At 50.7% G+C, this 26,154-nt stretch overlaps 2 protein-coding genes across 2 annotated transcripts; both read left to right on the top strand.

The window, feature by feature from the left end:
- Positions 1 to 676: 676 nt before the first annotated feature.
- On the top strand, positions 677 to 19,141 carry ZC3H11A (zinc finger CCCH-type containing 11A). Its single transcript, XM_039702580.1, has 14 exons — positions 677 to 4,690; positions 5,482 to 5,625; positions 6,658 to 6,777; positions 7,889 to 8,012; positions 9,873 to 10,097; positions 10,996 to 11,112; positions 11,830 to 11,979; positions 12,191 to 12,331; positions 13,207 to 13,707; positions 14,578 to 14,651; positions 14,814 to 15,117; positions 16,037 to 16,188; positions 16,635 to 16,699; positions 18,053 to 19,141. The coding sequence occupies exons 2-14, from the start codon at positions 5,572 to 5,574 to the stop codon at positions 18,321 to 18,323; spliced, it is 2,298 nt and encodes a 765-aa protein (XP_039558514.1). The 5' UTR covers positions 677 to 4,690; positions 5,482 to 5,571; the 3' UTR covers positions 18,324 to 19,141.
- A 1,166-nt stretch (positions 19,142 to 20,307) lies between these two features.
- On the top strand, positions 20,308 to 23,829 carry SNRPE (small nuclear ribonucleoprotein polypeptide E). Its single transcript, XM_039702579.1, has 4 exons — positions 20,308 to 20,510; positions 20,641 to 20,671; positions 22,497 to 22,688; positions 23,253 to 23,829. Exons 1-4 carry the CDS (start codon positions 20,457 to 20,459, stop codon positions 23,306 to 23,308), a joined length of 333 nt encoding a protein of 110 aa, XP_039558513.1. The 5' UTR covers positions 20,308 to 20,456; the 3' UTR covers positions 23,309 to 23,829.
- The last annotated feature ends 2,325 nt before the right edge of the window (positions 23,830 to 26,154 follow it).

The raw sequence follows: 26,154 nt of genomic DNA, 5'->3' as shown, positions 1-26,154 counted from the left end.
TGAAGCCACTTCCGGCCGCCATCTTTGCAGGGGCGCCATCTTTGAGCTGGGCACCGGGACACGGCGGCGGCCCCGGCGGATCGTGGCAGGGTGGAGAAACACGGCCCTGTTCGCATCATAAGGAAAAGCTTTTTCCTATGTTTTAGGCTTTTTGAAGCTCGGGGAAGCCAAAGCACAGCAAAATTCACTTCTATCCTCCTCAGGCGCCAGCCCGTCCTCTTCCTTCCTCTCGGGAGGATGAAGCCATTTCCGGCTGCCATCTTTGAGCCGGGCAGCGGGACACGGCGGGTCGGGACAGGATGGAGAAACACAACACTGTTCGCTTCAGAAAGAAAAGCTTTGTCCTCTTTTTGAGGCTTTTTGATACGCGGGGAAGCTAAAGAACAGCAAAATCCGCCCCTCTCCTCAGGCGCCAGCCTGCCCTCTACTGCCGGGAGGGTGAAGCCACTTCCGGCCGCCATCTTTGAGCCGGGCACCGGGACCCGGTGGCGGCGGATCGCGGCAGGATGGAGAAACACGGCCCTGTTCCCTTCACAGAGAAAGGCTTTGGCCCCTTTTCGAGAGGCGGGGAAGTCAAAAACCGGCAAAATCCACCCCCGCACCGCCTCACACCCCTCCCTTCCTGTCGGGCGGGCGAAGCCACATCCGGCCGCCATCTTGGCAGCGGGCGCGCTGAGGCTGCGCGCGCGCCGGGCGCCATCTTTGAGCCGGGCACCGGGGACACGGCGGCGGCGGCAGCGGCACGGCGGCCCCCGGGGGCTCGGTAAAACTCCCTGACCGACCGTAAATAGAGCGCTCCGGAGCCCCGCGGCGGCTGGCGGGAGATGAGGGGGGCACGGGCGGGGGGTGCGGCTGGGCCAGGCCCGGCTCCTCCGCCAGGCCGCGCGGCCCCCGCGCCGTCCCCACAGCGGGAGCGGGGACGCTGAGGGGCGAGGCGGGCTCGGCGGGAATAAAGCGGGCTGAAACGGGAATAAAGCGGGGTGAAACGGGAATAAAGGCGGGCTGAGGTGGGAATAAAGGCGGGCTGAAATGGGATTAAAGGCGGCCTGAGGTGGGAATAAAGCCGGGCTGAGGTGGCTTTGCTCCCCCGGGGCTCTGGGGAGGGCGAGCTGCGTGCCCGGGGCAGGCCCGCGGCTTTTTCAGCCCCTCAACAAATTGGCCATCCCAATTTTCCTAAATCTCCTCATTTTCAGGTTAAATCTCCTTTATTTTCCTGTTGTAGCAACGCGTCTGAGGGGCATTTCTAACGTAGTCACCTCATTCCCTGAAGGAACTTCAGGAGCTGAGTAACTCTGGATGCAGCCGGGCTGGATTCCTCCCGGAGCTGCTTAAAAACAACGCCAATCCCTGAATTGTTGGGGTATTTTCTTTGTTTTTTAAGGTTATTCCCCCGGAGCTTGTTAAAAACAACGCGAATCCTTGAATTTTTGGGGTATTTTCCTTGTTTTTTTAAAAATTATTCTTTCCGGAGGTTGTTAAAAACAACGCGAATCGTTGAATTTCTGGGGTATTTTCCTCGTTTTTTAAAAAATTTCCTTGTTTTTTAAAAATTATTCCTTCCAGAGATTGTTAAAAACAACGCGATTCCCTGAATTTTTGGGGTATTTTCCTTGTTTTTTAAGGTTATTCCTCCCGGAGGTTGTTAAAAACAACGCAAATACGTGAATTTTTAGGGTTTTTTTTCTTATTTTTTAAAGGTTTTTTGCTTTGTGACGTCGATTTTTGTTACGGAAACGCCAAAAAGAGAATTTTTTGTTGTTGTTGTTGAAGGGATCGCCTCCGGGTTATTCCCGGAATTGCATTTCCTAAATAAAACCCGGCTCGGAAATATAAAAAATATTAAAAATATGAATAAATAAAAGGGAATTTCGTGGGGAATAAAGGATTTGGGGTTGAATTTGGGCACAGCTGAAGCAGAGCAGGAGGAGTTTTTCCTGGTGGTGTCATTTTGATATTTTTCCAAGGTGAAATTCAGGGAAAATCGAATTTTTTTTCTTAAATTTAATAAAAGATTCCCCTGAGGGGGAGGAACTGTCACAGGAAATCGCTGCCAGGCCTTGGGGTTGAGCTCAGAAACACAGGAAAAAAAAAAAGAAAATAAATTTTCTTTAATTATTCCTGTTTTGTTCAGAGTGGCTGGAGCAGCTTCCCTTGGTTTGGGGTTGATTCCTGAGGAGGAAAGAGAAAAAAATGGCCCAAAAATGGCCAAAAAAGGGGTTAAAATGTGGAATTCCTGCTGCTTTTCCTTCCTTGGCACCTGGTAAACAGGAGGTGAATCACGCCAGGAATTTGAGGCACAAATAAAGCAGCAGGAGAGGCTTTTCCAGGGAAATCTGGGGTTTGGAATCCAAGAATTCCTCAGGGCAGTGCAGGGAAACTTCTTTATTTTCCCTTTAAAAAGAAAAAAAAGGTTGTGTTGGTTTTTTGGCCTGGTTTTTGCTGACCCTCAGCTGCTGCATTTTAATGTATTTTAATTTTTTTTATAAGTAATTGCTTTAAAAAATATTTTTCTACAAAATTTTCATGAATTTCCTGAAGATTTTCATGATTTCTGGACAAAAAAAGGGTTTAAAATTCTCCATAACTTGAGTTCATCCCAGACCTGCTGAGTGCACCAGAGTTACTCATTTTTATTCTGATTTTTTTCTTGATTCCCACCTTGACACCAGTTTAAAATTCGACAAAAAAAAGGTTTTTAATGAACCTTTTTAATAATTAAACCACCTTGATGGAGTTCAGACCTTGGAGGGGTTTTGGGGGGAGCTTTGGGTTGATTATTTTCTGTTGTTGTTGTTTATTTTCAAGGTTTTTATTCCAATCCTTTAAAGATTCACACTCTAAACAGAAATCTGGAAAATGTGGAAGGCAAAAAACGGATTTAATGTCTGAAATAATTCAACCTGCAGGGATTTTCTTTCCCCCCCAGGGTGGTGGATGTAGAAATGTTGCAGTTTTTAGGTGTGGAAAAGACCTGAGGAAAAGGAAATTCCACCTTCCAGCCCGGAATTCCTCCTGCTTTGGGTTGGAATTCCTGATTTCCTCAGGATTTCAGTGCTGCCTTCAGCAAAGCGAAGAATTCAGGCTTGAAATTTGATTTTTTTACTGCCAAGAGCATTGGGGAAAACACCTGGGAAAACTTTGAACTTCCAGCAGAAGGAGCTCCAGGAGTTTTTAGGAGTAAAATCCCTGGAAAAAAATCTGATTTTGAAGCTCCAAAAGTGAATTTAACCCCGTGGAGATGGAAGAACAGGAGGGAACCCTGCACTTAAATCCTCTTTTATTCCCTTTGTCAAGCAGCCACAAAAAGAAAAAACAATAATTAACATAAGAACCCAACTTTTCCTCTCTTTATTTTAGATTTGGGAAAATTCCCTGGCCAAAAAAAAAAAATATCCTGGGAAAATTCATAGTGTTTGTGTGAGTAAAAGGTTGCAACTGCTTCTTCTTGAGCTGTAAAAAACAATTTATTTGGGTTTTGTCCTCCCCAGGGAGTCAGGAATCCTTTGCACAGAAATGTCAGAGGGGTAAAATTGATTTTTATTTGGGTTTCAGCTGCTTTGTTTGCAAGGCTGTGTGGAAAAGAACCCTAAAAATCAGATTTTTAGAAGAATATCCAAAATTCAAGTGTGATTCATGTGAAAAAAAAAGAATAAATTAAATTTTGGTGGCCCCAAAACCCCAATCAGCTGCTGGATCAGAGCTAATGGTGGATGGATGATGAGGGAACAGCACAAATGGCAAAATTGGAATATTCCACAAAAACCCAGTTCATTCCTGCCCGAATTCCCAAACAATTCCTGCCTGAGGGACGGGGATGGATGGGTTTGTCCCTGAGCTGTCCCCAAACCCCCCCAAAATCTCATTTTTTCCCTCAAAAATCTCATTTTTGCCCCAAAAAATCTCATTTTCCCCCTCAGAAATGTAATTTCTCTCCCCAAAAATGTCATTTTTCCCCCCTAAAAATCTCATTTTCCCCCTAAAAATCTCTTTTTTTTTCCCCAAAAATCTCATTTTCCCCCCGGTGAGAGTTTGATTTGCCCAAATTCTGATTTTCCTGCTGCTTTTCTCCTTGTGCTGCTGTCCCTGCCTCTTTTGGGGGGTGTGTGAACACATTTCTGGGTTTATAACCACAAACCTGGGGGGTTTTTTCCTTGCTGTACAGCTCACAAAGACGGGGGAAGGTTTTTGTCTTTTCTTAATAGGTGAAGAAACCTCAGAAGACCCGAAATTGCAACTTACTGAATTAAATAATTACCAAAAAAAAATTAAAATAAATTAAAAAATTTCCCCAGCTGTGGAAGATGGAGCCTCATTTTTGCAGCCACTTTGAATCCTGAGTTCATCTTTTTAAAAAAAAGGAGCTGGGGCTTTTTTTTTTAAATTTTTTTGTTATTTTTTATTATTTTTTTTTATTGGAAGAGCTAAAATATCCCTGGCTGTCTGCAGTGTGCCACATTTGCAATGGACTCAATTCCTCCATTAGTTGTCAGATTGTTCTGAGAGCACCTCAGAGTTTGGAGTTGTTGGCTGAGAGGTTCCCTTGGAATTGTCAGGAGGAAAAAAACAAACAAAAAAGGCAAAATTCAAAAATTCTTTGTGCCCCTTTGTTGTTCATTGACGGACTCCTTCGGCCTACAGGAGAGGGAGCTGCATGGCTGGGCAGAGGTGGGCCCCAGCTCGGCCAGGCCAGGTGAGCTCTGGGGCTGGGACTGGGGGGAATGGGGGGAAATCAGAATGCTCTGGGATTGGGGGGAATGCTCTGGGATTGGGGGGAAATCAGGGGGGAAACGCTCTGGGATTGGGGGCAATCCAGTGGGATTGGGGGGAACCCTCTGGGATTGGGGGGAAAATCAGGGGAAAAATCCTCTGGGATTGGGGGAGAGTCAGGGAAAAAATGCTCTGGGATTGGGGGGAATGCTCTGGGACTGGGGGAAAAATGCTCTGGGATTGGGGGGAAAGTCAGGGAAAAAATCCACTGGGACTGGGGGAAAAATCCTCTGGGATTGGGGGAAAATCAGGGAAAAATCCACTGGGATTGGGGGGAAAGTCTGGGAAAAAATGCCCTGGGGTTGGGGGAAAAATTCCCTTGGATTAGGGGAAAAAAAATCCCCTGGGCTTGGTATCGATAGTGTAGTATGAAGTAATAGATTGTAATAATGATATTAAAATATTTATTTCCTTTATTATTAAAGAATTCCTGTATCATTGATAACCCAAAATTACACCCAATATTGGTGCCTCTCTTTTGGGTCACCCCCTGATTTTTTGGGGTCACCCCCTAATTTGTCTCCACCTCAAGACCCAGAACTATTACTAAGATCACAAATTAGGATTTATTCTGACAAAACCCCCGCAGTTCTTCCCAAACCTGACAAAAAATTGTCTTAAAAACCAAAATTTTCAACCAATTCATCTTAACACCCCTGGGGTTTCCCCCAGCCCCAGCTCAGTGATCAGGACCCCCACCCCATCTCCCCGCAGGGTCCCTGCTAGGAGGCAGCAGTGGCAGCTGAGCAGGAGCCCCTGGGAAGGCGCTGCTGCCCGGGCTGGGGCAGAGCCAGGAGCCCCAGCATGTCCAGCCAGGGCGACGACTGCTACTTCTACTTCTACTCCACCTGCAACAAGGTGAGGCCAGCTGGGCAGGGGCAGGGGAACAGCTCCTCTTCAGGCATTTATTGATTTATTATTGGTTATTGGTTCGTCCTTCAGCTCCACTTCTGAAACCTGGGGGGTTTTTTCCTTTCCAGCCCATGTATTTTTTTAAGCTCTGTGCGTTTCCCATCCCATTTTTAACCTTTGTCCCTCTCCTATCCCATTTTTTAACCCTGTGCTTTTTCTATCCCGTTTTTTACCTTTATCCCTTTCTCATCCCAATTTTTAACCTGTGTGTTTGCCCATCCCATTTTTAACCTTTGTCCTTTTCCCATCTCATGTTTAACCCATGGCCTTTTCCCATTCCATTTTTAACCTATGTGATTGTCCATTTTTTTAACCTGTGTGCTTTTCCCATCCCATTTTTAACCTTTATCCCTTTCTCATGCCTTTTTTAACCTTTGTCCCTTTCCCATCCCGTTTTTAACCTCTGTGATTGTCCATTTTTTAACTTGTCCTTTTCCCACCCCATTTTTACCCCATATCCTTTTCCCACCTGTTTTTTTTTTCCCCTGCACCGTTCTCCTTCCCACACTCCTCTCTCCGTGACACCGAGTGTGTTTCCCATTTTTTGCTGATTCCCTGTGGATTCCAGGGCGATTCCTGCTCCCCCACACCCCTCTCTCCGTGACACCGAGTGTGTTTCCCGTTTTTTGCTGATTTCCTGTGGATTCCAGGGCGATTCCTGCTCCCCCACACCCCTCTCTCCGTGACACCGAGTGTGTTTCCCATTTTTTGCTGATTCCCTGTGGATTCCAGGGCGATTCCTGCTCCCCCACACCCCTCTCTCCGTGACACCGAGTGTGTTTCCCATTTTTTGCTGATTTCCTGTGGATTCCAGGGCGATTCCTGCTCCCCCACACCCCTCTCTCCGTGACACCGAGTGTGTTTCCCATTTTTTGCTGATTTCCTGTGGATTCCAGGGCGATTCCTGCTCCCCCACACCCCTCTCTCCGTGACACCGAGTGTGTTTCCCATTTTTTGCTGATTCCCTGTGGATTCCAGGGCGATTCCTGCTCCTTCCGGCACTGCGAGGCCGCCCTGGGCAGCGAGACCGTGTGCACGCTGTGGCAGGAGGGGCGCTGCTTCAGGAATGTCTGCAGGTTCAGGCACATGGAGATCGATGTGAGTGCCCCCAGACCCCTCCTCACCCCAAAAATCCCTGCAGGGACCAGTGGCCCTTCCCAGCAGGGGTTTACAGGGCTTTGGGTACCAGGAGGGAGGTAGAGGAGGAATAAAATCAGTTTTTAAGGTGTTTCTCAGTAGGAAATGTTGGTGTTAAATGATGTTATTCCTTAATTTTTTTTGCCAGATCCTATTCTTTGAATGTGGTGGGAAACAAATTCCTGGGAGCTGGAATTTATCTCCAAGTTTTTTATCCTAAGCTCTTCCTAAATTTTTTATTCTGAGCTCTCTCCAAATTTTTTATCCTGAGCTCTCTCCAAATTTTTTATCCTGAGCTCTTCCCAAATTTTTTATCCTGAGCTCTTGGAATTCCTGAGAACCGGAATTTCTCCCCAAATTTTTTTTATCATGAGCTCTCCTCACATTTTTCATCCTGAGTTCTTGGAATTCCTGAGAACTGGAATTTATCTCCAAATTTTTTATCCTGAGCTCTCGCCAGATTTTTCATCCTGAGCTCTTGGAATTCCTGAGAACTGGAATTCTTCCCAGTTTTTTTATCATGAGATCTTCCCAAATTTTTTATCATGAACTCTTGGAGTTCCTGAGAACTGGAATTTCTTCCCAAATTTTTTATCCTGAGTTCTCCCTAAATTTTTTATCCTGAGCTCTTGGAATTTCTGAGAGCTGGAATTTCTCCCCAAATTTTTTGTCTTGAGCTCCTGGAATTCCTGAGAGCTGAAATTCTTCCCAATTTTTTCACCCTGACCTCTTGAAATTCCTGAGAGCTCAAATTCTCTCCAGATCCTTTATCCTGAGCTCTTGGAATTGTCTAAGATGAAAAAAAAAAAATGGGAAGGAGCTAAAGCTCTGAAAGGTAAATTCAGGTGGATTTCACCAGCAATTAAAACCTGAAAATTGAATTTTTTCCCTGTGAATAATCCCATCATTTTGGATTTTTTATTAATTTAACTCCTTGACAGTGTCCTCCCTTTTCCAGCTGAATGCTAAGAAAAATTCCACCCAAATTCCATTTTTCCACTCTCTCACTTTTACCTTGAATTCCTGCTTTTCCCCACAAATATTTGGAGCTGGGCTTTGTGTTTTTTCCCAGAAAAAGCGGAGTGAGATCGCCTGCTACTGGGAGAACCAGCCTGGGGGCTGCCAGAAGCACAACTGTGCCTTCCACCACGCCAAGGGCCGATACGTGGATGGGCTCTTCCTGCCCCCCAGCAAGAGTGAGTTGTCCACCTCTTTTTCCCTCAAAACATCCAAGAATTCATGCTGAATATTCCATAAAATTACCTGGATTTCATCTTCGTTCCCCCCAGAAAAACTGAATTTTCCACTTCCTTTTTTCAACAAAATATTAAATAATTCATGCTGAATATTCCAGTAAATTACGTGGATGGGCTCTTCCTTCCCCCCAGCAGAAGTGAGTTGTCCACCTCTTTTTTCCCTCAAAACATCCAAGAATTCATGCTCAATATTCCTTAAAATTACCTGGATTTGATCTTCCTTCCCCCCAGCAGAAGTGAGTTGTCCACCTCTTTTTTCCTCAAAACATCCAAAAATTAATGCTGAATATTCCAATAAATTGTGTGGATGAGCTCCTCCTTCCCCCCAGTAAAACTGAGTTTTCCACCTCATTTTCCCTCAAAATATCCAAGAATTAATGCTGAATTTTCCTTAAAATTACCTGGATTTCATCTTCCTTCCCCCCAGCAAAACTGAGTTCTCCACCTCTTTTTTCAACAAAATATTAAATAATTCATGCTGAATATTCCAGTAAATTATGTGAATTTGATCTTCCTTCCCCCCAGCAAAAGTGAGTTTTCCACCTCATTTTCCCTCAAAACATCCAAAATTCATGCTGAATTTTCCTTAAAATTACCTGGATTTGATCTTCTCCTTTAATCCCTTTATGGGTGAGGAATCCAGAACTGAATCCAGCAGTGTTCTGTTCTCACATTTACAACTTAAGGCTCAAAATTTGGGCTATTTTTCCTTTGCAGCCACACTTCCTGAAAGGGAGCTTTGCAGTCAGGGAAAAGGAGCAAAATTCTAATTTTAAAAATTCTGTTCTGTAATTTTTGCTTGGTGATTTTTGCTTTTCGAGCTTCCTTTCCCCTTTCCAGCAAAACTGAGTTCTCCACCTCTTTTTTCAACAAAATATTAAATAATTCATGCTGAATATTCCAGTAAATTATGTGAATTTGATCTTCCTTCCCCCCAGCAAAAGTGAGTTTTCCACCTCATTTTCCCTCAAAACATCCAAAATTCATGCTGAATTTTCCTTAAAATTACCTGGATTTGATCTTCTCCTTTAATCCTTTTATGGGTGAGGAATCCAGAACTGAATCCAGCAGTGTTTAATTCTCAAATTTACAACATTTGGGGTAAAAATTGGGAATATTTTTCCTTTCCAGCCACCCTTCCTGAAAGGCAGCTTTGCAGTCAGGGAAATGAACTGAACTTCTAATGTTCATTTTTTTCCTTGCTCTGTGCTGGGTGATTTTTGCTTTTCAAGCCTCCTTTCCCCTTCTCCTTTAATCCCTTTATAGATGGGGAATCCAGAACTGAATCCAGCAGTGTTTAATCCTCAAATCCACAACACTTGGGGTAAAATCTGGGATGTTTTTCCTTGGAGCCACTCTTCCTGAAAGGGAAATGAACTTCATTTCAGGGAAATGAACCGAAATTAAAATTTAAATTTTTTCCCTTGCTCTATGCTTGGTGACTTTTGCTTTTCAAGCTTCCTTTCCCCTTCTCCTTTAATCCCTTTATGGGTGCTGCCTCCAGCAGTGTTTAATTCTCAAATTCACAACATTTGGGGTAAAATCTGGAATATTTTTCCTTTGCAGCCACTCTTCATGAAAGGCAGCTTTGCAATCAGGGAAATGGACTGAAATTATTATATTTTTAATTTTTTTTATGAAATTAATTTTAATTTTTTTCCCTTGCTCTATGCTTGGTGATTCTGGCTTTTCAAGCCTCCTTTCCCCTTCTCCTTTAATCCCTTTATGGGTGCTGCCTCCAGCAGTGTTGTATCTCAAGCCCACACCTTCAAGCTCCATCTCAGGAACATTTCCTTGCAGCCAGCCTGCCCAGCCCCGCCGAGGCGGCCGAGGAGGAGGTGAAGCTGCTGCAGCTGCAGCAGAACAAGCTGGCGCTGCAGCTGCAGCAGAACAAGCTGGCGCTGCAGCCCAGCCCCTCGGCGCCGCTGCGGGGGCTGCTCAAGGCCGAGGGCTCCGAGAGCGTGCCCAGCCCCACCCACCCGCCCCTGGTCATCAACGCCGCCGACGACGACGAGGATGATGATGGTGAGAAATCCAGAGTTTATTGCAAATGATTCCGCTGTAAATCGGGAGGGAAATCGCAGAATTTGGGGTTTAACATGCAGGGAAAAGTGGTGATGTTGTTGTTGGTGTTGAAATATTGAACCACCTGAAATTAAAGCATTTTTGCTGAATCCCTGCTGCACCCCGCCGAGGCGGCCGAGGAGGAGGCGAAGCTGCTGCAGCTGCAGCAGAACAAGCTGGCGCTGCAGCTGCAGCAGAACAAGCTGGCGCTGCAGCCCAGCCCCTCGGCGCCGCTGCGGGGGCTGCTCAAGGCCGAGGGCATTTCATTTTGGGCATAAATAGTTTCATTTTGGGCATAAATAGTTTCATTTTGGGTGTAAGTAATTTCAGTTTGGGTTCTAAATAGTTTCATTTTGGGTCTAAATAATTTCATTCTGGGTCTAAATAATTTCGTTTTGGGTCTAAATAATTTCATTCTGGGTCTAAATAATTTCGTTTTGGGTATAAGTAATTTCATTTTGGGTCTAAATAATTTCAGTTTGGGTCTAAATAGTTTCGTTTTGGGCATAAATAGTTTCGTTTTGGGTCTAAAAAATTTCATTTTGGGCATAAATAGTTTCATTTTGGGTCTAAATAATTTCGTTTTGGGCATAAATAGTTTCGTTTTGGGCATAAGTAGTTTCATTTTCGGCATACATATTTCCATTTTGGGTCTAAATAATTTCGTTTTGGGTCTAAATAATTTGATTTTGGGTCTAAATAATTTCGTTTTGGGCATAAATAATTTCGTTTTGGATATAAATGATTTCGTTTTGGGCATAAATAATTTCGTTTTGGATATAAATGATTTCGTTTTGGGCATAAATAATTTCATTTTGAGTACAAATAATTTCGTTTTGGGTTTGATTTTCCCTTCCAGACCAGCTTTCTGAAGAAGGAGAAGACACCAAAACCCCCGTGCAGCCCCCAGCCACAGAAGCCCACAACGGCCTGAGGGTGATTTCCACCAGGAAACCCAACCCCAGTGCACAGCCAGGTATTGCAGGGGCTGCAGGGCCACAATTCCACATCCCAGAGCAAAATATTGCTGAGATAAAGCAGGGCCAGGGATGCTGGGTCCAGGAGGTCACTCCCTCCAAAGCAGGGGAAACCTCCTGGCTTGGTTTGGTTTGGTGGGACAGAATGGAGTGAAAGTGGAATTGAGAGGGGTTTAGGTGGAGTCAGAAGAATTTTGGGAGGTTTAGGTGGAGTTTGGGGAGGTTTAAGTGGAGTTGAGAGGAGTTTGGTGGGGTTCAGGTGGGGTTCAGGTGGAGTTTGGGGGGGTTCAGGTGGAGTTTGGGGGGGTTCAGGTGGAGTTTGGGGGGGTTCAGGTGGAGTTGAGAGAGTTTAAAGTAGAGTTGAAGGAGTAAAAGTGGAATTGTGAGGAGTAAAAAGTGGAATTGTGAGGAGTAAAAAGTGGAATTTTAAAGAGTTCGAGTGGAGTTGAAATGGGGTTAAGTGGAGTTCAAAGCCTGAAAATGTCCCTTCAGGCATTGTGGAAATCCAGACCCATGGAATTCAGGAATCTTCAATCCCTCTCCATGACTTTGTGCTCAGAAGTGTGGATTTTCCCTTGGAGGCTGAAAAAAGCTGCCACTTTTCCAAAATCCCCCCTGTTCTGGGGCTTTTCAGCTCCTGGGGAGTGCTGAGAGGGTTTATTCCCAATATTCTGGGAGGATTCACCCCAATTCCCTGAACTCTTCTGTGCTTCCAGATGACAACTTGAATTTTGGAATCAAAACCTTGGAAGAGATCAAACTGAAGAAACTCAAGGAAAAAGCCAAAAAACAAGGTGGTGAGTTAATATCCCTAAAATCCTCCTTATCCTCCTCTTTCTCTTCATTCTTGACTTTAATCCTGATTTTCCTTGGATAATTTGCAAGGAAATTTGCAAAGGAATTATTTTTTTTTGCAAATTGGGAGTTGTCCATATTTTCTGTTCAGGATTTTCTGCCCATATTTTCTGTTCAGGATTTTCTGTCCAGGATTTTCCCCTTGGGATTTTCTGTTCTCCTTTCTCCTGCTTCTTTCTGCATGTTGATTGAGGCTTCAGGGTCGCTCTGAGTCCCACTGAGGTGCTCTCCTGTCTCATTCCCCACCCAAAATTGGGATTTTTGCCACTTTTTTCAACTTTTTCTCTCGTTTTTTAGTTCAAGTCCTGAAGTCCCTGAAGGAGAGGCTGGGGCTGCCCTCTGAGCAGAGCAGCACTGAGACAGGTGAAAATTGCATTTGAAATATTCCTTCTTTTTTGTTTTGTTAATTTGAAAGGATAACTGGCTCTGATTTTCCAAACCCAGGTGGTTTAAAGGAGGGGGAGGAATTTGTTGTTCAGGGAATTGGGATTGTTCAGACTGAGGAGGAGCAATTTTGGGGTGATCTCATTGTGGCCTGAAGGAAAGATGGAAAGGGAATATTCCCAAGGAATGGAGGCCCAGGATGAGGGGAATGGCTGCAGACTGATGGGGTTGGATGGGATTTTGGGAAGGAATCCCTCCCTGGGAGGGGCTGGGATGGAATTCCCAGAGGAGCTGAGGCTGCTCCATCCCTGGGAGAGTCCCAGGCCAGCTTGGAGAGTGGATAAAATGGAAAAAATGGGTAAAATAAATCAAATTACAGCCTGGGACAGTGGGAGGTGTCCCTGCCCATGGCACTGGATGATCCCTCCCATCCCAACCCAATCCAGGGTCCCCTGGGCTGCTTGGGATGGAATATTGAGAATAAATCCCTCCCTGAATTCCCAGGAATCCCTGGCTGCCCCTGGATCCCGGGAGCCCCCAAGGCTGGATGGGGTTTGGGGCAGTGGCACGGGCTGGGGATGGGATGATCCTGAGGATCTCCCAACCCAAACCACTCCAGAATTCCATTAAAAACCCCAATTTCAGCACTCCAGGCTCATTCCCAGGGAATCTGTGGCTGCCCCATCCCTGGAGTGTCCCTGGGCAAGGGAAAGTGTCCCTGGATGATCCTCAGAGTCCTCCCAGCCCAAGGAGCACTGAGAGCCCCCAGTCCCAAATCCCCTCAGTGCTGGGAGCAGTCCTGGAGGCTTTTCCCCCTCCCTGATCTCTCCTCATTCCCGGGCTGGATTTTCCAGACAAAGCTGCCAAGCCCATCGAGGAGATCCGGGTGAAAACCCTGGAGGAAATCCGCCTGGAGAGAGCCCACCAGAGGAGAGGAGAGCCCCCAGCCAAAATCCCAGGAGAAGGAAGGAAAGCTGAAGATCCCAATCCAGGAGCAAAACCCTCCCCTGCTGCCCGCAGCAAATCCCTGAGTGGAGCCCTGGCGGAAAAAAACCACAAAAGGTCGGGAGAGGAGAAGGAAAAAGCCGAGGAGTTGAGCAGCAGGGCCAGAAGTGAGGCTGAGCCCAGGAAGCAGAGCAGCCCTGCTGCAGCTGGGGCAGGCAGGGTGCAGCTGCCCGAGGCTGGAAGAGCCAGAGGGGCCGGAGAAGTTCGGATCAAAACCCTGGAGGAGATCAAGAGGGAGAAGGCGCTGAGGCTGCAGCAGAGCGGGGAGAACATCCCTGCTGCTCCTGGAGGAGCTCCTGCTGAGGCTGCCCTGAGGGGCAGGAAACTGCTGCGGGTCACCAGGCTGCTGGGTGAGAGGGGGCCTGGGGCTGGGGCTGGGATGGGGTGGGATGGGGATTGGGATGGGCCCTGGGGCTGGGGTGGGGATTGGCATGGGCCCTGGCTGGGGATTGGGATGGGCCCTGGGGCTGGGATGGGGATTGGGATGGGCCCTGGGGCTGGGATTGTTCCTGGGGCTGGGATTGGGATGGGCCCTGGGGATTGGGATGGGCCCTGGGGATTGGGATGGGGATTGGGATGGGCCCTGGCTGGGGATTGGGGATTGGGATGGGCCCTGGGGCTGGGATGGGGATTGGGATGGGCTCTGGGGCTGGGACTGGGATTGGGATTGTTCCTGGGGCTGGGATGGGCCCTGAAGGTGGGATTGAGATTGGGATTGGGATTGGCCGCAGGGGTTGGGATAGGGATTGTCCTCAGGGGTTGGGATTGTCCTCAGGGGTTGGGATTGTCTTCTGGGATTGGGATTGGCCCTGGGGGTTGGGATTGTCCCTGGGAATTCTTCTCCTCCTTCAGAACTCTGCTTTCCACCTGGGAATTCTGATTGTTCTTGGGAATTCTGATTCTGCTGGGGATTTGGATTGTCCTCTGGGGTTGGGATTGGGATTGTCCCTGGGGATTCTGCTCCTCCTTCAGAATTCTGCTTTCTGCCTGGGAATTCTGATTGTTCTTGGAAATTCTGCTTCCCTTTGGGAGTTCTGCTTTATCCCTGGGAGTTCTGAGCATCAACAATAGTAATAATAATAATAATAATAATACTCCATGGTGGGACTGAAGGAGAGAGAAAATCCTGCAGGAATTGCTTCCTGTTAATACAAATAGGGAAATAACCCCCCCAAGAAAACAAAAAAAACCAATTTTTTGATGTTTTTCTTTGTTTAAAGCACCTGGAAGAGAAGAAAAAATGATCGTGGAGCTGAACAAACCTTCCCCCAAAAACGGCTCTGCCCCTGCTGAGGTGAGTCTGAACAAATTTATGACAAAAAATTCACATTTCTGATCGGTCCCTCCCATTTCTGATCAATCCCTCCCATTTCTGATCAATCCTTGACATCTCCATAGGTTTTTATCCCAGGATTTTTCCCCTAAGAACCCTCTTGGTGTGTTTTTCCCCTGACAGAATTCAGGGAATGCTGGAATTCAGGTGAAGAGCCTGGAGGAAATCATGTGGGAGAAGCGGCAGCAGAAACAGCGGCAGGAGGAGAAACTGCAGCAGGGAGCTGGGGCAATTCCAGCTGAAAACCAGGAAAAAACCCAGGACAAAAACCAGGAAAAAGGCCCAGGATCAGGGAGCCCCGAGGCTGCTGTGGGGCCAGCCCAGGCGGGCAGGAGGAGAGGGGGAAAAGCCCCCGAGGATGGAGCCGGAACCCCGGAGAAGGAGCCGGGGAAAAAGGGAGCTCAGCTGCCCGAGAGGAGAGGCAGAGGTGGGAATGGGAATGGGAATGGGGAATGGGGAATGGGAATGGGGCTGGGAATGGGGAATGGGAATGGGGAATGGGAATGGGGAATGGGAATGGGGAATGGGAATGGGGCTGGGAATGAGGAATGGGAATGGGGAATGGGACTGGGAATGGGGAATGGGGGCTGGGAATGAGGAATGGGGAATGGGAATGGGGAATGGGAATGGGGAATGGGACTGGGGAATGGGAATGGGGCTGGGAATGGGGACTGGGAATGGGAATGGGGCTGGGGAATGGGAATGGGGAGCTGGGAATGGGGCTGGGTGGGAATGGGGCTGGGGAATGGGAATGGGGCTGGGTGAGAATGGGAATGGGCTGGGTGGGAATGGGCTGGGGGAGGCTGGGAATGGGCTGGTGGGGGTTGGAGTTTAAGGAATGGTCTGTGTGGGGTTGGGGTTTATGGGATGGTCTGGGGTTGGGAATGGGCTGGGTTGGGGTTTAGGGAATGTTCAGTGTGGGGTTGGGGTTTATGGGAATGATCTGGGGTTTGGATTTGTGGGACTGTTCAGTGTGGGGTTGGGGTTTAGGGGAATGGTCTGTGTGGGGTTTGTGGGAATTGTTTGGGGTTGGGGTTTGTGGGAATGCTCAGTGTGGGGTTGGGATTTATGGGAATGCTCCATGTGGGGTTGGGATTTGGGAGCTCAGCTGCCTGAGAGGGAGAGACAGAGCTGGGGGCTTGATAAAAGGATTTGATACATGAAGGGATTTGATAAAGGGGTTTGATTGATAAAGGGGTGTGACTGATGAAGGAAGGAATTTGGTTGATAAAGGGATTTGATAAAGGGGTGTGGTTGATAAAGGGGTTCATAAAGGAAGGGATTTGATAGATGAAGAGGTTGGATGGATAATTTTTCCCTTTTTCCCTCCTTTCCCTGCACCCCAGCCAAATCCAAGGTGTGCCTGAAGCCTCTGGATGCCAAAGCCCCTCCCAAGCAGCCCCTGAAGAGGAAGGGCCCCGAGGGCCCCCCCCCTGCAGTGGTGGCAGTGAAGCCACTCAGTGCCACCAGCGGGGACACCCAGGAGCCCCCCGCCAAGGTGAGGCCCCAAACCCCCCAGATTCCCAAAAAAAAAAAGGAAATCTGAAATTTTCTCCCTCTCTCCCAGCCCTTTTCACCCCAGAACCCTCAGGGGCAGCACATTCCTGCTGCGGAGGCATCTCCAGAATTCCCTGCTGGGATTTGGGAATGTTTTGTCCTTTCCAAGGCAAAAATTCCTTAAAAAACCCAAAATTCCTCATTTCAGGAATGCTCTGCTTCAGGTGAAGCACAAAAGGAAGAATCTCCTAAAATTTTGGATTTTTTAGGTGCTAAAACCTCTCAGGTTCTCCAGAATTCTCTGCTGGGATTTGGGAATATTTTGTCCTTTCCAAAGGCAAAAATTCCAGATTCCTCATTTCTGCAATGTCCTGCTTCAGGTGAAGTGGAAAAGGAAAAATTTGGGATTTTTTAGATCCTCAGACTTGTCCTGCTCCTCATTCTCAGGTTGTTCCCCCTTCTCCAGAGGACAGCCCGGGCTCCAACCCTCGGAGGGAGAATTCCCAGAGCAGGTAACCCCAAATCCCAACCCCAAATCCCCAATTCCCTTCTCCTTGCTGCCCCCAGGGATGGACGTGGGCTGGGGGAAATCCCAAAATCCTACAGAGGAGCCCTTAATTGTAATTAATGTCTGTGCATTAATGTCTGGGGTTCTACAAATGCTGCACCTGGGTACCCCAAAAACTGATCCTGGACTCCCCAGAACTGATCCTGGACTCCAGAATTGATCCAGGACTTCCCAGAACTAATCGCAGACTCCAAAACTAATCCTGGGTACCCCAAAACTGATACAGGGCCCCAAAAGTGATCCAGGGCTTCCCAAAACCAACCCCAGCCCCTCCAAAACTAGTCCAGGACTCCCCAGACTCAATCCAGGGCTTCCCAAAACCAACCCCAGCCCCTTTAACCCAATCCCAGCCCCTGCCAAATCCAACCCCAGCCCCCCAAACTTAATCCAAGACTTCCCAAACCCAGTCCCAGTCCTGAAAACCCAATCTCAGGCCCCCAAAACCAATCCAAACCCAGTCCAGGACTTCCAAAAACCAACCCCAGCCCCTCCAAAACTAGTCCAGGACTCCCCAGACTCAATCCACGGCTTCCCAAAACCAACCCCAGCCCCTTTAACCCAATCCCAGCCCCTGCCAAATCCAACCCCAGCCCCCCAAACTTAATCCAAGACTTCCCAGTCCCAGTCCTGAAAACCCAATCCCAGCCCCTCCAAACCCCTCCAAAACCAGCCCAGGACTCCTCAAACTTAATCCAGGACTCCTCAAAACCAATCCCAGCCCCCCAAATCCAATCCTGGATTCCCAAAACCAATCCTGGATTCCCCAAATCCAATCCCAGCTCCCCAAACTCGAGCCCGGACCCCCAAATCCAATCCTGGACTCCCAAACCCCATCCCAGTCCTGAAAACCCAATCTCAGCCCCCCCAAAATCAATCCAAACCCCTCCAAACCCAATCCAGGACTCCCCAAATCCGACCCCAGACCCCCAAATCCAATCCAGGACTCCCCAAATCCAACCCCAAACCCTCCAAACCCAATCCCAGCCTCCTAAATCCAATTTAGGACCCCACAAACCCACCCCAAACCTTCTCCAAGCCCAATCCCAGCCCCCCCAAATCCAATCCAGGACGCCCCAAACCGACCCCAGCCCCCCCAAACCCAATCCAGGACTCCCCAAACCCAATCCCAGCCTTGAAAACCCAGTCTCAGACCCCCAAAACCAATCCAAACCCAATCCCAGCCCCCCAAATCCAATCCAGGACCCCCCAAACCCAAGCCCAGCCCTCTCCCCTCCCTGCCAAGCCCAGCCTCACCCCCTCAGGCTCCCCCTGACTCTGTGTTCTGTGCCCTGCCCAGCCCCGAGCTGCAGCCCGGCAGCCAGGGCCATTCCCTGGCACACTCCGAGGGCTCTGCCTCTTCCTCCTCCTCCTCCTCCTCGCTGGAGGCTCCCCTGAAGCTGCGGCGCCTGAGCTCGGCCGGCGCCAAGGCCGCGCTCTCGGTGGAGGATGACTTTGAGAAGCTCATCTGGGAGATCTCCGGGGGAAAACTGGAGGCAGAAATCGACCTGGATCCGGGCAAGGACGAGGACGATCTCCTGCTGGAACTGTCGGAGATGATTGACAGCTGAGAGGGGAGGTTTTGGGGGAAAAAAACGACAAAACGGGACAAAAAGACGCGACACCAAAAAAAAAAAAAAATCCTGAAAAAGCAGAATTTCCTCCTCGCATCCCACAGAAATGCTGTAAATGTTGTTGGATCCGTGGAGGAGATCCTTGGCCAGCTGGATTGTTGGATTAGGCAGAGTCTGCTCTCAGTTCTCCCAAAATGCCGGGCTGGGTTTGTGCCAGGGACAGGACAGAGCACTTGGAGCGCCCCGAGGGGCCCAGCCCCATCCCCAGAGCTCCCTCCCGGCTGAGGATCCCAAAAAAGCCTGGAGTTACTGTGTCAACTCTGGACGCCACGGATGGACTCGCATTTGGGGGGAATTCAGGGAAAAGAGGGCAAAGCTGAGGCAGGATCTCGGACCAAAGCCTGCCAGGGTGAGCCTGGCTCGGGATGAGCTGGGGAATTTTGTTTTCCTGGGATCCTGCCATGGGGGGAAAGCAAAATTCCTCCTGGAACTGGGGGGAAAAGCAAAATTCCTGCTGGAATTGGGGGAAAAGGAGCATTGCTTCAAGTGCCTCTGCGTTCTGAGGATTTCTCCCTGCAGTGAACCTCCCACATCCAGCTGGGAAGGGACAAAAAAAACCACCTGGAATGTTCCCCCGTGGCTGCTTCCCTCCTTTCCAGCCCCTGGAGATGGGATTGCCTGGAATCCCCCTGGGTTTGGGTTTTTCATTTCGTTTTGGGGTTGGTTTTTTTTGTTCTTTTTTTTCTGTAAATATTTTATTCTTCCATTTTATATTTGTATGATTCTATTTAAGGGATTAAAGGTAGGCTGCTCACTGTGGTGTCCGTGGGGTTGTTTGTAATGAATGGCATCAAACAGCTTGGGAATGCTGAGTGTTAATTAGGAATTAATGAGGGGGGATCATCCTGAGGGGCTGGAAAATCCTGAGGGAGCTGGGAAGGGGCTGGAGAAAATCTTGAGGGAAATGGGGAAGGTTTGGAGGAGCTGAGGGAGCTGGGAAGGGTTTGGAGAGTCCTGAGGGGGCCGGGAAGGGTTTGGAGAGTCCTGAGGGGGCCGGGAAGGGTCTGGAGAGTCCTGAGGGAGCTGGGAAGGGTTTGGAGAGTCCTGAGGGGGCTGGGAAGGGGCTCAGCCTGGAGCAAAGGAGGCTCAGGGGGAATTTGTGGCTCTGCACAACTCCCTGCCAGGAGGGGACAGCCGGGGGGGATTTGGGATCTGCTCCCAGGGAACAGGGACAGGAGGAGAGGGAACATGGGAGATGTTTTCAGGGGTTTTTTTTTTGCTTTTCGGGTGTTTTGTGACCTGGAGGGATAAATGAACAGGAAAGCTGCGGTGCGGTAAGAGCACAAAAATCACTTTTATTTTAGAGTGGGGTGTCTCAGGGCACAGCGCTGCCGTAGCTCTGAGCCTGGGGAACATTTTGAGGGAATTTTTTTCGATGAACTGCGGTTATTAAAATAAAATAATGGCAAAAAAAACCCCGCAACACTAGCAAGAAAAAAAAAAAAACTAACAAAAAAATCCTAAAAATAACGATTTAAAAAGTAAGAAAAGACGGCTGCCCTCACACCGCCGCTATCCCACAGCGTCCCGCGCTTTCATTTCCCTCACACCACCAGTATCCCACAGTGCCCCGCGCTCCATTCCCCTCACAGTGCCGCCTCTTCTATTCCGTCAGTATCCCACAGTGCCCCGCGCTCCATTCCCCTCACAGTGCCCCCATTCCTGTTCCGCCGCTATCCCACAGCGCCCCGCGCTGTTCTCCCCTCACAGTGCCCCGCGCTCCTCCATCCCCTCACAGCGCCGCTGTCCCACAGCGCCGCCTCTCCTGTTCCGCCACTACCCCACAGCGCCCCGCGCTCCTCCATTCCCTCACACCGCCGCTGTCCCACAGTGCCCCCATTCCTGTTCCGCCGCTATCCCACAGTGCCGCCCCTCTTGTTCCGCCGCTATCCCACAGCGCCCCGCGCTGTTCTCCCCTCACACCACCACTATCCCACAGTGCCCCGCGCTTTCATTTCCCTCAGACCGCCAGTATCCCACAGTGCCCCGCGCTCCATCCCCTCACGGCGCCCCGCGCTCCATCCCCTCACACCGCCGCCGTCCCTCCGCGCCCCGCGGCCCCGCGCAGCCATGGCGTACCGCGGGCAGGGCCAGAAGGTGCAGAAGGTGATGGTGCAGCCCATCGTATCCTGCCGGCGGCGCTCAAGGCGCGGGGGGGGGCGGCGGGGCGGGCAGGGAGCGGGGCGGGCGGGCTCCATGGCGGGGCCCGGGGCTCCCGGCCGCGCTCGGCTCCGTCCTTAACGCTCGGCTCCAGAACCTGATCTTCCGCTACCTGCAGAACGTGAGTGCCCGCGGGGAGCGGCGCTGAGGGCGGCGGGGCCAGCCCTGCCCGGACACGCCGGGCATGGGGCAGCCTCGGGTTCTGTGGGAATCGGCACCCGGGAATGAGCCCGCAGTGCTGGAATTGGGGGTTTTTTATGGAATTCTGGAGTGGTTTGGGTTGGGAGATCCTCAGGATCATCCCATCCCCAGCCCGTGCCACTGCCCCAAACCCCATCCAGCCTTGGGGGCTCCCGGGATCCAGGGGCAGCCAGGGATTCCTGGGAATTCAGGGAGGGATTTATTCCCAATATCCCATCCCAAGCAACCCAGGGGACCCTGGAATGGGTTGGGTTGGGAGGGATCATCCAATGCCATGGGCAGGGACACCTCCCACCCCTCCCACCATCCCAGGGAGTAATTTGATTTATTTTACCCATTTTACCCATTTTATCCACTCCAGGCTGGCCTGGGACACTCCCAGGGATGGGGCAGCCTCAGCTCCTCTGGGAATTCCATGCCAGCCCTCCCAGGGAGCAATTCCTTCCCAAAACCCTATTTAAACCCATTTAAACCCCATTTAAACCCATTTAAACCCTATTTCTTCCCTTTTGAACCCCATTAAATTCCATTTCTTTCAATTTAAACCTACTTTAAACCCATTTAAACACCATTTCTTTCCATTTAAACCCCATTTCAATCCCATTTAAACCAAATTTAAACCGTATTTCTTTCCATTTAAACCCCATTTAACCCCATTTTAGCCCCATTTCTTTCCATTTTAACCCCATTTTAACCAATTTAACCCATTTTTAACCCCATTTAACCCCATTGAAACCCCATTTAAACCGTATTTCTTTCCATTTAACCCCAATTTAACCCAATTTTAACCCCATTTAAACCCATTTAAACCCAATTTAAACTGTATTTCTTTCCATTTTAACCTCATTTTCAACCAATTTCTTTCCATTTTAACCTATTTAAACCCCATTTAACCCCATTTCCACCCCATTTCTTTCCATTTAAAGTCCATTTAAATCCCATTTCTTTCCATTTAAACCCCATTTAACCCAATTTAAACCCCTTTTAACCCCGTCTAACCCCATTTTAGCCCCATTTCTTTGTCACCCCCTGCCCTGGGTCACCCCTGCTCTGCCTTCTCCCCTCCCCTGAACCCATTTCTGCCTCCTTTTCTCCTGGCAGTTCCAAGCTTTTGGGGTTTTTATTTGGGTTTTTAGGATTTTTTTTGTTTGTTTTTAGGGGTGTTTTTGAGGTATTTTAGGGGGTTGTTGTTGTTGTTGTTTTTTGGGGGGGGGTTGGGGTTTTTTAGGGTTTTTGTGTTTTTTTGGGTTTTTGTTGGTTTTTTTTGATGTTTAGGGTTTTTTATGGTTTTTAGAGTTTTTTTTCTAGGGTTTAGGGTTTTTTGGGTATTTTGGGGGTTGTGTTTAGGGTTTTTTAGGGATTTTTTGTGTTTTTAGGGGTTTTTTTGGGGTCTTTTGGGTTGTTTTTTTTTGTTTTGTAGGTTTTTTCTCGTTTTTGGGGGGTTTTTTGGGGAGTTTTTTTGGGTTGCTTTTTTTGGGTTTTTGTGGGGTTTTTTTCCTTTAATTTTGGTGGTTTTTTGGGGGGGAGGTGTTTGAGGGTATTTTTTTGAGTTTTTGGATTTTTTTTTGTTTTTGTTTTGTATTGGGGGCTGTTTTTTAGGGGGTTGAGGGTTTATTAAAATTTTTGGGGGGTTTTTGGGTTTTGGAGTTTATTGAGTTTGTTTTTTTTTTTTTAGTTTTTGGGGTTTTTTGGGGGGGTTGGGTTTTTTGAGGATTTTTGAGTTCTTTGGGGGTTTTGGATGTGTTTATTGGGTTTTTTGCGGGGGGTGGGGTTGTGGTTTTGGGCTTTTTTTGGGATTCCTGTGTTTTGGGTGTTTTTTAGGGTGTTTCTGGGGTCTCACCGGGGCTGTGCTGCTCCTGCAGGGCTTTGATGAGTACATGAACCTGGTGCTGGATGATGCTGAGGAAATTCACTCCAAAACCAAATCCAGGAAGCAGCTGGGTAGGGCAGGGGGGCTGGAGCTGGGGGGCCCTAAAATCCGGGGTGGGACCCTGAAATCCAGGGTGGGACCCTGAAATCCAGGACCCTAAAATCCAGGGTGGGACCCTGAAATCCAGGGTGGGACCCTGAAATCCAGGGTGGGACCCTGAAATCCAGGGTGGGACCCTAAAATCCAGGGTGGGACCTGGAATCCAGGGGTGGGGTCCTGAACCTGGATGTGGGACCTTAAATCCAGGCTGTGGGACTGGGATCCAGGTTTTGGGGCCAGGCTCCAGCTGTGGGACTGGGGCTAGGATCCAGGTTTTGGGATTGGGATCCAGCTGTGGGATTGGGATCCTGGTTTTAGGATTGGGATCCAGGCTGTGGGGCCGTGCTCCAGGCTGTGGGGCCGTGCTCCAGGCTTTGGGGCCGTGCTCCAGGCTGTGGGGCCGTGCTCCAGGCTTTGGGGCCGTGCTCCAGGCTGTGGGGCCGTGCTCCAGGCTTTGGGGCTGTGCTCCAGGCTGTGGGGCCGTGCTCCAGGCTTTGGGGCCCCCCAGGCGCCCCATCCCACTCCGTTGGTTGCAGGTCGGATCATGCTGAAGGGGGACAACATCACCCTCCTGCAGAGCGTCTCCAGTTAGGGACCAGGACAGCCCCGAGCTCCTGGGGATCCTGTTTTGTACTCGGGCTTTTGGGGAATAAAATGGGGTTTTTCACAAAAGCTGGCAGTGGGGTCCCAGGCTCGGGGTGGGGAAATGATCCCAGGGGTTTGCCCTGGGGGTTGGGTCTGGGGGCTCAAGTTTTCCCACACCAAGCCCTGTATCCCAAAAACAATTCCATCTTCCCCAGATCAATCCCATCTTTCTAAAATCCATCTGTTCTTCTCAGAAATAATCCTTAATTTCCCCAAACAAATCCCTTTATCCCATAACCAATCCCTTCTTCCCAAACCAAATCCCTTTTTCCTGAGACCAGTCCCTTCTTCCCCACAAAAAATCCCTTATTCTTAAAAATAATCTTTTTTTTTCCCCAAAACCAATATCATTATCCCAAAAAAATCCTTTTCCCAAACAAATCCCTTTTCCCAAAAAACTAATCTCTTTATGCCAAATTCATCTTCTTTTTTACCCCCCAAAATAAATATCTTTATCCCAAAATCAAATCCCTTTTTCCCAAGAAATCCCTTCCCATCCTCCCCCAGGGGATTTTTCCTTCCCAGCTGGAATTCCTTTCCCGAACCGCGGGAATTCTGCGGGAATTCTGCGGGAATTCTGCCTGGGGCATCCCAAATTCCTGCCAGAACGGGAAAAATCTTCCGGAGGGCTCCGGACAGAAGGGGGAGCTGCGGGCTCGGCTCTGCCCGGCCCCGACCCCGATCCCGGCCGGAATTCCGGGATCAGGAGGAGCAGCCGGAGCCGGGCCGGGATTCCCGGGGGTCTCCTCTTTTCCCGACCCTTTTCTGTCACCCCCGGAGCCGCTCGGTGTTGGGGGGCAGGGGGGGAGCCCCCATTTGGGGCAGTGACGGCAGCACGGAGGGGTTTGGGGACAGCTGGCCCCAAAATTCCGTTCGGGAGCCCCAAAATTGCGTTCGGGGCCCCAAAATTGCGTTCGGGGGCCCCAAAATTGCGTTCGGGGCCCGTCAGCCGCGAGCCCCGATCGGCAGCGGGGAGATAACGGGGGCGAGATAAGGGGACAGGAAACGGGGACAGCGACGGTGGCAGTGGCACCCTGCAGGTGTGCACATCACTCCCGGGGACCGGTGAAGGACCCGGGGCCGGGCTTGTGTCACCTCCGCCTGTGCCCGGCCACTGCCACCTCCCGGGGTTTGTGTCACCTCCCCGCGTCCCCAGCCGCTGTCACCTCCCCGTTTGTGTCACCTCCCCGTGTCCCCAGCCGCTGTCACCTCCCCGTTTGTGTGACCTGTCCCTGTCCCCAGCCGCTGTCACCTCCCCGGGCTGGCGGTGGAGACCCAGGCCCCCCCCAGGGTGGCCGGGTGACCCCCAGGGACAGTGTGGGGACAAAGCTCCGGAGGGGCTGAGCCCGAGCCTGGGGGCTCCTCAGCCCCGGGGCTGCGCTCGGGGGTTCGGGGGCTCCTCCAGCCGGGCCGGGGTCGCTCCGGGGCTGCATCCCCGGGGTGGTCGCAGCCCGGGCAGGGAGGGGCCGCGGCCGGGCTGAGTCCCGCGGGGGCAGCGTCCGCTTCTCGGCCAGCCCAGCACGGAGCGCTCCCGGGGCTCATCCCGGGGATCTTCCGGGGCTCATCCCGGGCCTCTCCTGGGGTTCATCCTGGGGCTGTCCCGGGGCTCATCCCGGAGCTCTCCTGGGGATCTTCTGGGGCTGTCCCGGGGCTCTCCCGGGCTCATCCCGGGGTTCATCCCAGAGCTCATCCCGCGCTCCCGGCCGCAGTTCCTCCTGCCTTTCCCGGCTGTTGACACAGCGAGGGTGTCCCTGGCCACAGCGGGTCCCTCCCCTGCTCCATCCATCCCTCGGGCTGCGGAGGGGCTGGAATTCCGCTCCCTCCCCTGCTCCTGGAACTCTGCTCCTTCCCCTGCTGCTGGAACTTTGCTCCTGGAATTCTGTTCCTTTACCTGCTCCTTCTTCCCTGCTCCTGAAATTCTGCTCCTTGTCCTTCCCTGCTCCTGGAATTCCGCTCCTTCCCCCTCCCCCAGCCGTTCCTCGGCCCCTCAGCTGAGTTTCCCAGCGGGATCAGCCCCGGGGATCCGGGCCGGGCCGTCCCTTCCCGGGCGCTCTTTGGCTTCCCGGGAGCCGAACCCCGCCGTGCCGGGGCAGCTCCGGGGCATCCCGGGGATGGAATATCGGGATATTGCCGGCCGGAGGCAGAGGCGGGTTTGTGCCTTCAGCCTGGAATGTGCAGGGATGAGGGATGGAGGATGAGCCCCCCGCTCTCAGCCCGTCCCCGGGGGTCTCCGGGAGGTCGCAGCCCCTCGGGCCGTGCCGTGCCGAGCCTTCCCAGGACGGTACAGCCGCGCCAGGGCCGGGCGTGGGGAAGGAACCGTCCCAGCCTCGCTGCTCCGCGGCGTCCCACACACGGAGCCGGCCCTGGGCTCCGCGGGGAGGGCGAACAATGGCATCCCCGGGGACAACAATGGCCCATTGTCCTCGGGAGCCCGAACAATGGGACAATGGCCCTCGGTGCGCTCCCCCCGCTCCCGGCACGCCCCCCCGGGAGCCGCGCTCGCCGCTCGCTGCCCCCGCTCCCGCTCCGTCCCTCGCTCCCGGGGTGAGTCTGGGGGGTCCCCGCGGCCTCTCCCGCTCGCGTGGGGTGTTCCTGGTGGACAGGAGGAGGTTTTCCCCTCGGATCGCCGGGGTTCGGGTGGCGGGGAGGGGATGGAAAAGTCCCGTCGGGTCAGGCGGGCCGTGCCCGGAGAACAGCGGGGCTTTGTTGTCTCCGGGGGTGGCCGCTCGTCAGCTCGGCCTGGAGGATTCCTGGGGAATCCGAGCCCTCCTCCTCCTCTTCCTCCTCTTCCTC

This window comes from Passer montanus, unplaced genomic scaffold (genome assembly GCF_014805655.1).
Source record: "Passer montanus isolate IOZ18808 unplaced genomic scaffold, ASM1480565v1 scaffold157, whole genome shotgun sequence".
Taxonomy (NCBI): Eukaryota; Metazoa; Chordata; class Aves; order Passeriformes; family Passeridae; genus Passer; species Passer montanus.
This window is presented reverse-complemented; position numbering and strand designations above follow the sequence as displayed.

Coding starts and splice junctions, on each gene's coding strand:
- ZC3H11A (XM_039702580.1), top strand. CDS start 5,572: ATGTCCAGCCAGGGCGACGACTGCTACTTCTACTTCTACTCCACCTGC. Junction 6,778..7,888: donor TCAGGCACATGGAGATCGAT/GTGAGTGCCCCC, acceptor GTTTTTTCCCAG/AAAAAGCGGAGTGAGATCGC. Junction 11,980..12,190: donor CTTGACTTTAATCCTGATTT/TCCTTGGATAAT, acceptor AGTCCCACTGAG/GTGCTCTCCTGTCTCATTCC.
- SNRPE (XM_039702579.1), top strand. CDS start 20,457: ATGGCGTACCGCGGGCAGGGCCAGAAGGTGCAGAAGGTGATGGTGCAG. Junction 20,511..20,640: donor AGGTGATGGTGCAGCCCATC/GTATCCTGCCGG, acceptor GCTCGGCTCCAG/AACCTGATCTTCCGCTACCT. Junction 22,689..23,252: donor CAAATCCAGGAAGCAGCTGG/GTAGGGCAGGGG, acceptor CGTTGGTTGCAG/GTCGGATCATGCTGAAGGGG.